The 12,870-nt window shown below is 49.6% G+C and overlaps 1 protein-coding gene across 2 annotated transcripts; it reads right to left on the bottom strand.

Annotated features, from left to right (window-relative positions):
* Positions 1-180: 180 nt before the first annotated feature.
* On the bottom strand, positions 181-10,315 carry AVPI1 (arginine vasopressin induced 1). Of its 2 annotated transcripts, XM_030808843.1 has the most exons (3): positions 9,812-10,315; positions 2,381-2,677; positions 181-781 (listed from the first exon to the last, which is right to left on the bottom strand). In XM_030808843.1, exons 2-3 carry the CDS (start codon positions 2,665-2,667, stop codon positions 625-627), a joined length of 444 nt encoding a protein of 147 aa, XP_030664703.1. In that variant the 5' UTR covers positions 2,668-2,677; positions 9,812-10,315; the 3' UTR covers positions 181-624. The 2 variants fall into 2 exon arrangements, with proteins under 2 accessions (XP_030664703.1, XP_012361232.1); XM_012505778.2 differs by lacking the exon at positions 9,812-10,315 and having other exon boundaries at positions 2,381-3,724.
* Positions 10,316-12,870: the final 2,555 nt, after the last annotated feature.

Genomic DNA, 12,870 nt, shown 5'->3' with positions numbered 1-12,870 from the left:
TACTCCCGATCCAACAGGCTCTGGAAAAGGGGGCTGTGATCCAGGAGCTTGGCATGGGGGTGAAAAAGGAGAGGGAGGTGAAAAGGACAGAGGAGGCCAGCGCTGATTTTTCCTTCCTGGGGACACTCTTGCCCCTCCCCCTCTGTTTCAGGTCCTCCCCTTCTGTGAGACTCACACAGCTCTTGATGCAAATGTTTTTATTTGCCACTTAAACCAGTTTCCCTGTGCTCTCCTGATGGTGCGGGGTGTGGAACAGGCTGCCGGAACCATGGTTTACAGTAGTAGCAGGTAGATTAGTAGCATGAGTGGTGAAATGCTGCATCTGAGTGCCTGTCGCTTGGCTCTCAGGGGAATATCATGCAGCCCAGGAATAGTGTTAGATTGGGAAGGACTGTGGCAGGAACAGTCACTGTCTCTCCTCATTTTGGTGAGGAATGGGTCCCAAATAATGGAGAACTCAGCCGAAGCATCCAGTCTTGTTCTGAATGGAGCAGGCCAGTAGCAGCGGCCTCTTGCTTTCATTTACCCCTTTGGGCTGCTTGCCTAAAGTCTCTCTTCCTTCTTCACCTCTCCAGGCCCTTTGGCAAGAGGGAAGACACTGCCATTCCTGGCTCTTTCCCTGGATCAGTGTCTGATCTGGTGGAGGTAGCTTGTGGGGCCTGGCTTCCTCCAGTTCCGGCGGATCCTGGCACTTTTCCTCCTAGAGTGCAGATATTGCTCATTGGAGGCTGTCTCCGTGGCATTCTGTGGGTCGGCCAGTGGAGAGTGGGGCTCCAGGATTCTGCAGAGAACAAGTGTATGATTAGCCAACATCAATAGGGAGAATGGAATGGGGACTTCAAGAGATTTTGTCGTGGTGGACCATAAAACATACGATTTGGAGCAAAATGAGACCAGGGCTCTGGTCTGGTCTTTCCCCCTCTGAGAACTGTCTGACCAGACAAAGTTTACAGATTTCTCTGCAGTAGAAAGGGTTGGACCAGATCAGGTTGTGCAAAACTCAACATTTCTTCATCCTCAGCCTGTACTCATGGCAGATGTCATTAATTAGTCATGCTAGTAAACTGGTTTGATAAGCAGTGACTACTAATCAACTGGAGTTAAATACAAGCTATGACACTGACTTGCTATCTCAGGATCTGATGACCTCCAAAGGCCTGTTCAGGTCTGATGTTATGATTGTGGGCCCCAGAGAAGGCAGCAGAGAGATGAAGCCCAGAGCATCACCCATAGTGATTGGTTGAGGCAAAGTGGTTCAGCTCCCTCCCTTTGGGTTCACTGTTCCTGGGCTGGCAGTGGCCTAGGCAAAGACGTGGCCAACTAGGGAGACTGGGGAGAGATCTCAAGGTAAAAGTTTTTCGACAATTTTTAACCCATAATGCCTCGACAGTACGTTCCTAGGCTATATTCTCTGTAATCCCCCAGCCAAGATTTTAATTAGGCTTTAAAAAAAAAAAAAAGATAGAATCTCACTCTGTCACTCAGGCTGGAGTGCAGTGACAGGATCATAGCTTACTGCAGCCTCAAACTTCTGGCCTCAAGTGATCTTCCTACCTCAGCCTCTGGAGTAGCTGGGACTGCAGGTGCATGCCACCATGCCTGGCTAATTTTTCCGTGTGTGTGTGTGTGTGTGTGTGTGTGTGTGTGTGTGTGTGTTTTCAGAGACAGGATCTTGCCATGTTGCCCAGGTGTGTGTGTGTGTGTTTTCAGAGACAGGATCTTGCCATGTTGCCCAGGTGTGTGTGTGTGTGTTTTCAGAGACAGGATCTTGCCATGTTGCCCAGGCTGGTAAACTGAGAATAACGGCAAAATGAGGTGGTGCTACTAGGACTCCGGCATCTCTTTCCATGAGAGTTCACAGGGTTGTATATGACTCCAAAAGTAACAGCAATCTTTTTTTTTTTTTTTTTTTTTTTTCTTGAGACAGAGTCTCGCTCTGTCACCCAGGCTGGCTGGAGTGCAGTGGCACCATTTCGGCTCACTGCAACCTCCACCTCCCAGATTCAAGTGACTCTCCTGCCTCACCCTCCTGAGTAGCTGGGATTACAGGTGCGTGCCACCATACCCAGCTAATTTTTGTAATTTTAGTAGAGACAGGGTTTCACCATGTTGGTCAGGCTGGTCTCCAACTCCTGACCTAGTGATCTGCTTGCCTCGGCCTCCCAAAGTGCTGGGACTACAGGGATGAGCCACCACACCTGCCAACAGCAATCTTTTAAGTGCCAACCAAGTGGTGACACTGTGTAGACCTTATAACCACCCCAGTGGTAGGCAGGCACTTTACAGTGAGGCCAAGTAACTAGCTCCAGGCCACACAGCCACACAATGGTGGAATAGGCATTGGTGCTCTTCCCTCAGCCATCCAGTTCTAGGAACCTACCTGAGGCGGCTGCAGTGGTGTAGCGAGTGGCCCAGGGGTTTCTGCCTTGGGGGCCTCTTCCTACGCAGCCTCTTGAGGGCCTCAGCCACACGGTGGTCCCCTGCACATTCCCAGATGATCTGTGCCCGTTCCTCGGCCAGCTGGTCCCCGCTGCGTTGAAACAGGCCTTGGATCTGCAGCAGCTCAGTGTCCTGGAAGATGTTGGCTGAGGCCTGCTTGCGGCCCCGGGCCTCAGTCGGGGCCTGCCAAGGGGGTGGCTCACTGACCACCGAGGCTGGGGTACCCATTGTGGATGCTCTGAGGATGCAAAGCATGGAGACATCAGCAACTCAGCTGGTCCTTCCCAGACCTGGGGGTCCTGGCTAATCCTAGGACTTCTGATGCTTCCATTCTCCAGCAGATAAACTGGAGGAAGTCTCTTGCCTTAAAATCACTTAAGCACTTATGTGTCAGACCCCCATATTATCTCATTTAGGATTCACAGCAACCCGTGAGGTAAGAATTATTGTTTATCCTCATTTTAGCGATGAAGAAGTGCAACTCAGAGGGGTTAAATGACTTGCCACTGTCATAAAGCCACGTGCACATGCAGAGCCAGCAGTGCAGACACCAGGATGCCCAGTACTTGCTTCATGTGTAAGAGCTTGCTTCACATAGTATCAAGGAGATGTAACAAGCACAACAGCCCTGTTAGGTAGGTATTTTTATCTTCTTCAATGTCACAGATGAGGAATCTGAGGAAAGGTTAAGTCATCCATGGTTATGCAACTAGGATGAGAACCCAGGCCTCTCTGATGCTAAGGCCCAGGTGCTGTAGCACACAGGTAGGAGAGGAGTTGTGGAGCTGGGCTACCCAAGTTGGAATCCCACTTCTACCCCCTCCACCACTTACTGGCTGGGCATCCCCCCTGCCTCAGCTGCCTGCCATTTCAAATTATCACCTGGTACTACTACCTACTTTGTAGGATTAATTTGAAGATTGAAGGAAGACAAAGTATATAGAATAGTGGTCAGTGTTTTCAATCTATAAAATTGAGACATCATCCCACCTCCTATCTTCAAGACCTTGAGGATGAACCAAATCCATATAATTTAGCAAACATAGTATGAAATGAGCCAATCAGATCTAAGCACAGTCCAGTGGACCTAATGAGCGAGAGGTGGAGGCAAAAGAGGAGGCTACAAGGGTTAGAATATACTGTCAAGGGCAGAGGCTGAAATTTATAAGAAAGTTCAATAGAAGTTAGGCTGTGTGTCAATGTCTCCCATCATATCCAGGAAGTGAAAATTAAAGGATCTCCCTTGATTCTAGATAGTTCACTTTGAATAATAAAGGCCTAAGAAGCTTACCCATCACATCCTTGTATCCAGCACAGCCTGGAAACAAAGGAAGACTGGCATTACATAGAACAGGTTTCGAGTCCCAACTCTGACACCTTAAGCAAGTTACCCAACCTCCTCTCTGAGCCTGTTTCCTTAACTGTCAAATGGGGATAAGATTACCCACTTCTTAGGGTTATAGTAAGGATTAAATGAGCCCAGTATATCAGTTACCCAATGAGAGCTATAGTTGGCCCTCAGCATCTGTGGGTTCTACATCCAGGGATTCAACTAACCTTAGATAAATAAAAAATTTAAGAATACAATGATGTGGCTGGGCATGGTGGCTCACATCTGTAATCCCAGCACTTTGGGAGGTGAGGCGGGCGGATCACCTGAGGTCGGGAGTTCAAGACCAGCCTGACCAACATTGAGAAACTCGGTCTCTACTAAAAATACAAAATTAGCCAGGCATGGTGGCGCACGCCTGTAATCCCAGCTACTCGGGAGGCTGAGGCAGGAGAATCACTTGAACCCAGGAGGCAGAGGTTGCGGTGAGCTGAGATCCCGCCATTGCACTCCAGCCTGGGCAACAAGAGCAAAACTCCGTCTTAAAGAATACAATGATACAACAATTAAAAAATACAAATAAAAAATGGATACGTTGTAACTACAGAGCATTCACATTGTATTAGGTATTATAAGTACCCTAGAGATGATTTAAAGCATGCAGGAGGATGTGCGCAGTCTATAGGCAAACATGGCATTTTATGTAAGTGACTTAAGCATCCCATGGAGGAGCCTGGAACCACCCTCCATGGATACTGAGGAATTTATAAATGCAAATCCTCCTCTGTTGGCCTCTGTGACCTTTGTACCTGGGTCAGGGGTACAGGTGAACCCTCCGTTCCTCCAAGCTGTGTGGCACAGCCAGCTGATGACAGGCCTGTGCTCCCACCCCTCTCTCCCAGCCTCAGGGCTGTTGGGGAGAGGAGGAGCAGGTCCTGCTGCTTCCCCAGGGCCTGGCTGCCTGAGTCAGACCTCATTTCACAGCCAGCTACAGAGACAGCTGTCAACAGCAACCAGCTTCCAAAGGGGGAAAAGGAACATTAAAATACTTTTAAATTAAAATATTTATATGCTCATCATAAGAGGCAAACAGTACAAAAGCTTATATATAAAAGCTTTTCCAATTTCCTATCAACCCACTTGCAGAAGTAACCCTTCCCCTAACCTGCCTTTTGTTCTCTGTAAGAGTTTGAATTGTCTCCGCCCCAATCATACTCCCAAAATATGACTCCCTCCTTTGCCCTGGCCTTCTCTGCTCCTCACCTCAACAGTCACCCTCATTATTCCAATCATTTCTATGCTCACTCTGTCCCAATTTCCAGGCCTTCTATGATAAAAACTCCACCCTGTTTTCAAAAGATTTGACAACTAAAAGCTGCAGAAGACTTCCAGATGAGTTAACATCATGAAAATTGTACTTTTTATCTGGAAAATGGAATTTAAAAATCTGCCCCTCCTTAGGTGCTATTATGAAAATCCAGTTAAAACCTAATCTATGTGGTAATTAAGCCCCCAGAGCTGGATGACATAAACACACTGTGACAAGAAGACAACAGTCACCAAGTAACACTTTTAGGCTGATAAAGAGAAATAAAAGCTAATTATGGGATACTTACTCTGGATCAGGCAATATGTATGATATCCTTTAATCCTCAAAACAATTCTAGGAGGCCGGGCGCGGTGGCTCAAGCCTGTAATCCCAGCACTTTGGGAGGCCGAGGCGGGCGGATCACGAGGTCAGGAGATCGAGACCATCCTGGCTAACACGGTGAAACCCAGTCTCTACTAAAAATATAAAAAGTTAGCTGGGCGTGGTGGCGGGCGCCTATAGTCCCAGCTACTCGGGAGGCTGAGGCAGGAGAATGGCGTGAACCCAGGAGGTGGAGGTTGCAGTGAGCCAAGATGGCGCCATTGCACTCCAGCCTGGGCGACAGAGCAAGACTCCATCTCAAAAAAAAACACCAAAAAACAAAAAAACAATTCTAGGAGTTAGGGACTGTTATCCCATTTCACAGGGAAGTAAAGGGAAGCTAAGATGCAAATATGAGTACCAGTGGCTTAGCCGAGGCCAGAGGTGGTTCAAATGACTGCAGCCCATGATTTTATTTTTATTTTTATTTTTGAGAGCGAGTTTTGCTCTTGTTGCCCAGGTTGGAGTGCAGTGTTGCAATCTCAGCTAACTGCAACCTCCACCTCCCGAGTTCAAGCGATTCTCCTGCCTCAGTCTCCTGAATAGCTGGGATTACAGGCGTCCCCCACCACTCCCGATTAATTTTTTGTATTTTTAGTAAAGATAGGGTTTCACCATGTTGGTCAGGCTGGTCTTGAACTCCTGACCTCAGGTGATCCACCCGCCTTGGCCTCCCAAAGTGTTGTGATTACAGGCGTGAGCCACTGCGCCCAATCAGCCTACGCTTCACAGCCAGGCAGCTTAAAGAACACTTCACGTTTCTATGAAGAATGCTTTCCTATTCCCACCTAATTCATGAAGGGGAAATCCTGCCAATGGAAAGGGAAGAACAATGAATTATCCCACCTGGTGGAGGCAGGGGTGGAGCTGTGGAAATTCGTTAGTCTGTTCTCTAGGGTCAGGGCTCTTTCCTGGGTGACAGCCCAGCTTTGAGCCGTAGCACTCTAAAGAGGAAGAGCCCAGCTTCCACAGAAGAAATCAAGAACTGCAACCCAGCCCAGTGCACAGAGCCCTGGCTTACGAGTCAGAGGAATGGGTTCAAGCCCTACTTCTGCCACTCACTGGCTGAAAAGCCTCAGGCAATTCACATCCCCTCTGTGGGTCAGTTTCCCTGTTACTGCTATAAGAACAGCTTGATGCTGTTGGTTTCTGAGGGCCTGCACCAGTGCTGGGAGTCAACACTTCCACCCGCAGGTAAGTCTGTACAGAAGGAGGAATGGAGCTACTTGTCTGCCAAAGCCTAGGGGCAACATGTGTGGACAGGTCTGGCTAACTGGGTGCTAGGAAATTCCCCAGCCAGTAGCTCCCTTTCTCCTCCCTACTCTATGCTGTTTTGCTGCAGTGGGCCCTGGGGTTAGGACCTGGTAGAAAACAGAACTCACAGCTCTAAAGCTCCCTAGTGACCTCAGCTGGCTATGACCAAGCCGGGGGCAGACGCCTAGGCTGGTCTGGGGTGGTAGGAGAAAGGGTGATATCCGGCCTCACCTCCCCAGGGAAAGAAGGGCAATAAGGATCATGTAGCAGCAGCTGCCTCTGGGAGGAAATGGCTTGGAGCCTGACTTCCCAGCAACCTCTCCCAGGACGGCAAGGCTTTGACTCCACAGCTTCAGCGAGCTGCGAGCCGCGCATCACAAACATACCAAGAAACCCTTAGGGAGAGTCTGAGCCTCCAGCCTCAACCCTCCATGAACCTTGGGGAGGGCTTAGCACCTCCAGATTTTGAGGCCCCTCACTCTTTTTTTTTTTTAAGTTTTTTTTTTTTTGAGGGAGAGTCTCTATCACCCACGCTGGAGTGCAGTGGTGCAATCTCAGCTCACTGCAACCTCTGCCTCCAAGGTTCAAGCAATTTTCTTGCCTCAACAACCTCCCAAGTAGCTGGGATTGCAGGTGTCCACCACCATGCCGGACTAATTTTTGTATTTTTAGTAGAGACAAAGTTTCACCATGTTGGCCAGGCTGGTCTTGAACTCCTGACCTCAAGTGATCCACTCACATCCTCCCAGAGTGTTGGGATTACAGGCGTGAGCCACTGTGACCAGCCAAGTCCCCTCACTCTTTGCTCTGCCTCTTATTCTGGGATTCAGACAGCAGAGTGAGGCTGGGAATAAAACTAGGCTGATTCCAGGTAGGATTAGATGGTAAGTTTTGGGAAAACCTATGAAATGGCGAATCAGAACACTTTTATTATCAAAAGAAACTTTTCCTGTCTCATTCAATGTGTTCAATAGTTATTTTCCCTCCAATTTCCTGGAGAAGACCTTAGTCCAGGAAAAGTCAGTGTATACTGGAACAATAGTACTTTTGAAAACTAGAAAATGAAACCATGGGGCTATTAAAAGATTACAAATGGACCTTTCATTTCAGAGCTGACATGAAAGAAGGTAAGTATGGGTCTGTGTACAAACGAGTAAAGACCAATTGCAAAATACTTCAATTTGACACAAACTAGGTTGAAAACCCCAAAGGAAATACCAAATGTTGAAAATGACAAAGTTCAACTCGTTTTGAAACAGGCAATAAGTGAAGAACTGTGGAACCTTAACAAAGAAATATATTTAAAAAGTGACTCACCATGCAATGAATTTGCAATATATACATATGGTGCGCAACTGAGCACTCTTTGCAATATACGAAGTTCAGTTCAGACAGCCATTCTAGGAGAGTATCTCACTGTAGTCCCAGGGAGGCACAGGTAACCACGAGAGGCAGAACACATTTGGGTGAGCTGGCAACTCCTAGGTCCTCATGCAGGAGGAGGCACCCTTCCAATAACCCAGGTGATAGCAATAATCTCTGTAATCAGGGGCCTAGGGGCTCTTAGAAAAATTACTGGAGGCTGTGGCCCAAGGCCTGAATCAACACTTGGGGCCCTGGCCTGCTACCCTACACAGACATGCCACTGGACAGCAGCCAAAATCTGTGGCTCCTCAAACGGGAAGCCCAGTTCAAATGGCTGTGTGGGCTTCCCCACCAGCAGGGCCTAGCCTCAGGGAGGTATGCCTAGAGAACTGGATATACATTGGCCTCCAAATCCGTGCCCCTGGAGGTGGAGAAGGGAACTGGGCCCTTTCCCCAGACCAGTTCTCATATATGACCTGGAAATAAACTGCTACTAGATCTAGGGATAATCCTTTCAAGATTTCCAGAACCCTGAATTCTGGCTGTGCTGCTACCTGGGTGACCTTGGATAAGTCTCAGTTTCCCCTGCCACAAGTTGCTCGTCATCAAAATAGTGAGTATAAGGCCAGGTCCGGTGGCTCATGCCTGTAATCCCAGCACTTTGGGAGGCTGAGGTGGGAGGATCGCTTGAGCCCAGGAGTTCGAGACCGGCCTGGTCAACATAGCAAGACTGCCTCTACAAAATTTTAAATAAGCTTTTTAAAATAAATGGTGAGAAGCCGGGCGCGGTGGCTCACGCTTGTAATCCCAGCACTTTGGGAGGCCGAGGCGGGCGGATCACGAGGTCAGGAGATCGAGACCACGGTGAAACCCCGTCTCTACTAAAAATACAAAAAAAATTAGCCGGGCGTGGTGGCGGGCGCCTGTAGTCCCAGCTACTCGGAGAGGCTGAGGCAGGAGAATGGCGTGAACCCAGGAGGCGGAGCTTGCAGTGAGCCGAGATCGCGCCACTGCACTCCAGCCTGGGCGACAGAGCGAGACTCCGTCTCAAAAAAAAAAAAAATAAATAAATAAATAAATAAATAAATAAATAAAATAAATGGTGAGAATAAATAACCCTTAACAGGAAAAGGGAGATTAAGTTTGTGATGGCATTCCTTCTAGTACCTGGTATACCACAGACATTCTATGTATGCTGGTTGAATGAATAAATGATGAAAGGAAAGGCTGTTTGACTACCAAAGGCTATAGAATCAGTCATTTTCATCATCACAGCCATCAACAAATCTGTGTACTTTTAAATCATAGCTTTATGATTAAAATCATAAAGCTTGTTTTTATGATTAAAAGGCAGCTTGTTCAGTGTCAAGCGCAGAACAGAGCACGTTCAGATGGGTGCTTTCTTTCCTCCTCACTTGAGGTGGCACTATTGTTACACCCATTTAACAGATGAGAAAGCTACACCCAAAGTCACACAGCTGGCAGGTGATGGAAGCTGGGACAAGAAACCAGGCAGTCTGACCCCAGCACCCAGGCTCTCAAGCCACTGTTATTTTTGTTCCTGCCAGATGGCTGAGGAAGTCTTCTGGGGAAGGTCGGGCCCAGAAGCCTTTCGGAGGCTATCTGCTTCTGTAGATTGTGGAAGGAGCAGGGATCCAAAGTCAGGACTCCCAGACTAGCCTCTGTGACCTCTGCACTCCACTGCCCGGTGGAGAATTGGAGCAGGTACTCACCACGCTGAAGGGCAGCTCCAACAGACCTCAAATGGGGATGGGGCAAGCTAAGATGTGTCCACTCCAACCTCTTCCACAGCCTTCAGAAAGGGCGGGCGCAGCTCTGGGCTTCCTGCTGCGAAGGTGCTTGCTTACAAGGGCCAGTCGGTGATCACGGGCAGCACAAGAGCATGGCACAGGGTATCCTGGCCGAGGTCCTAAGGCGACATCTGCAGCACGAGGAGGCCCCAGGGCTCAGACGTGGCCGCTTCGCAGAACGACGGGGCCCTAAGTGGATCTGGCGGTCGCGTCCCGCTGGCACCCCGGCTCTGATTGTCGCCCTCCGGCTCCCACCGCAGCGCCGAGCTGGGCCGCCGACCTACGTACCCGGTTGCTCGAGGCAGGCCGCACGCAGCCCCAAACTGGTCCGGGCCACTTGGGTCACAGCCGCGGTTCCCAGGAGAAAGCGCTCCCTAGCCCCGGAACAGCCAATCCTCGGCCCGAGCCCGGTGTGAGCTCCCAGGCGAGCCCTCCAAACCCAAGGCGGAGTTCCGTGCGGCAATCATCGGCGGGAGACAGGGAGGGGGCGTGTCTACCCCCGCCCCCCGCCTCCGCTGGCCTCGAAAGCCGAGTGCGAAGCTTCCTCGAACCTAATCGGCGGCGGAGCGGCGGTGAGGGGGCGTGTCTGCCCGGGCCCTGCCCACTGCACTCACCGCCCTCGCGCGGCGCCCGAGGCGCCCCCTTCGTTGACGTCAGTCCCCAGGGCCAGTGCGGTTTTGCTGGCGCGGGAGCTGGGCGGGGCTGCATTCCTGTCCCAGGGTGCGGCGAAAGCTGGCTCTGCCGGGTACACGTGACGGATGCCCCTTCTCCTGGGCCCGAGCCCAGCGCGCGCGGCACCGACTGCCTTGCAGCGCGTAGCCCTCTGCAGATCCTCAGACTCTGCTGCTCAACTCCCCTCCCAGCCCTCCGTTTGGCTCCAGCTTTGAGGGAGAGGAGGGGGCAGTCTGCTGCAGTCAGACCTCGGGCTTCAAAGCCAGAATGTCGTGGGTTCAAATATTGGGTCATTTGTGCGACTTTGGGCCGGTTGCCTAAACGACAGTATTTTAAAGTTTGTATGCATTCGGAAATGTTCATTAGTGACCTATGCTGTCCGAGTTCCTTGATAGGCAGTAAACAAGAGAGACAGAAAGACCTACAGCCCTTGTCCTGGGGCGTCTACAGCCTAGTAAGGGAGGCAGGCATTAAACAACCTAAAACATGGAGTATGTGATTAGTTGTGATCAATGTTATGGCTATAAGAGGATAAATATGGAGGAACCTAAGCTGCTTCTGGGAAGTTCAGGAGGGCTGAAGAAGCAACATTTAAGCTGAGATATAGAGGAGTTGAAATTGGTCAAATGAAGAGGAGTGGATCGGGAGACTGCTTTAAGGAAAGAGGGAAAGGCATTTGGTTGGGCCAGGAGTAGCTTGGCTCCGGAGGAATTAAATGCGACCCGGAGTAAGGCTAGCAAGAGAGAGCACGGTGGGAAGCAGAAGGCAGAGGCAGGCAGAGAAGGTTGCATGTGATCCTTGGAGGGGTTTAAACAAGGAATGGCATTATATGTACTGTGTTTATGTAACGGGTATTTTATAGTACTTACCACGTACCGGTAGTGTCAGTCAGCACTTTGCAAATTTCATCATCATGACAAGTTTGTGTTTTTAGAAGGTCACTCTGGCTGCAGTTTGGAACTTGGATTGGAGGGGGCAGGAGTGGATACAGGGTGTCCAGTGGGCCCCTGATAAATGCTTGTTTTGTCCTTGGAAGATGAAATGTTCGTGCACTTGTTCAGCAATGCTCAGGAAAGGCTCTTGGGTCTCCCTGACTTCCTTTTTACTTCATAGCTGACCTCTTATCCATTTAAGCTTGATTTTTCTTCTGTAAAAGTTCTGGGTGGGAAGGGGAAGAGCCAGCACATGGGGCTTTGTGAATTCCTTGTTGCAGGGTGAAGGGGATGCTTGGGAGCTATTCGTCCTCACCCCATAATCTCCAGTTCCTCTCTCTGTCCTTCTGCACAAAAACAGCATCAGTAAGTGTTGTTGTGCTGTGGCTAAAAGGGTTTTTTGTTTTGTTTTTTTGAGACAGAGTCTCACTGTGTTGCCCAAGCTGGAGTGCAGTGGCACCATCTCAGCTCACTGCATCCTCTGCCCCTGGGTTCAAGCGATTCTCCTGTCTCAGCCTCCTGAGTAGCTGAGACTACAGGCACGTACCACCACACCTGTCTAATTTTTGTATTTTTAGTAGAGATGGGGTTTCACCATGTTGGCCAGACTGGTCTTGAACTCCTGACCTCAGGTAATCCACCTGCCTCGGCCTCCCAAAGTGCTGGGATTACAGGCATGAGCCACAGCACCCGGCCCGTTAAAAAGGTTTTTACAGTGGCCTCTCTTCACTTTTCCTCAACCCCTGGGGAACTGCTGAAAAAAACAAAGAAATCAGCAATGTTCATCTCCAGTGGAAAGTATTGGTGCAGAGACTTTCAGCCAACTACTTGGCTAAGGAGGGGACTATGCAGGCTCCTAAACCAAACGCTGAGCTTCTGAGCCAGTGACTCCCACTGGCCCATTCTAACCAATGGGGAAGCCAGACTTGGCATATCAGTGCTGGGTGAACCTAGGAACTCTGATGCCATGAGCTTAGATGAGCATCCCAAGGTAGGAATTGGGAACTTGTGGTTTCTGGCTCAGATGTGACTAAGGCTGGGTGGAGCGTATCTAGTATCTCCAAACATGTTTGCAGGCATGTGACCATGTGCTTACCACACAATGGAACCATTTCTGTTGTTACAGCTTTGTGATTCCATACTTCTGGCGAGAAGATGGGGCACTCCACAGTTGTGTGGGCCATGTAAGCCTCACCAGAAGTGGAGTCATCTGAGACCCACAGAATGGTACTGGAGACAGTAATGACCCCGGACAGGGCCCTGTTTAGAGAAAGTCAACTCTGGGGAATGGAAACGTCATGAAATTCAGGCCCAAACTTGATTTTACCCAGGGCCTAGATTAAAGTGAGTTTAGTGAGGAACTCCCTTCAGGCATAA

This window comes from Nomascus leucogenys, chromosome 3 (genome assembly GCF_006542625.1).
Source record: "Nomascus leucogenys isolate Asia chromosome 3, Asia_NLE_v1, whole genome shotgun sequence".
Taxonomy (NCBI): Eukaryota; Metazoa; Chordata; class Mammalia; order Primates; family Hylobatidae; genus Nomascus; species Nomascus leucogenys.
This window is presented reverse-complemented; position numbering and strand designations above follow the sequence as displayed.

Coding starts and splice junctions, on each gene's coding strand:
- AVPI1 (XM_012505778.2), bottom strand. CDS start 2,694: ATGCTTTGCATCCTCAGAGCATCCACAATGGGTACCCCAGCCTCGGTG. Junction 782..2,380: donor CACCACTGCAGCCGCCTCAG/GTAGGTTCCTAG, acceptor TGTTCTCTGCAG/AATCCTGGAGCCCCACTCTC.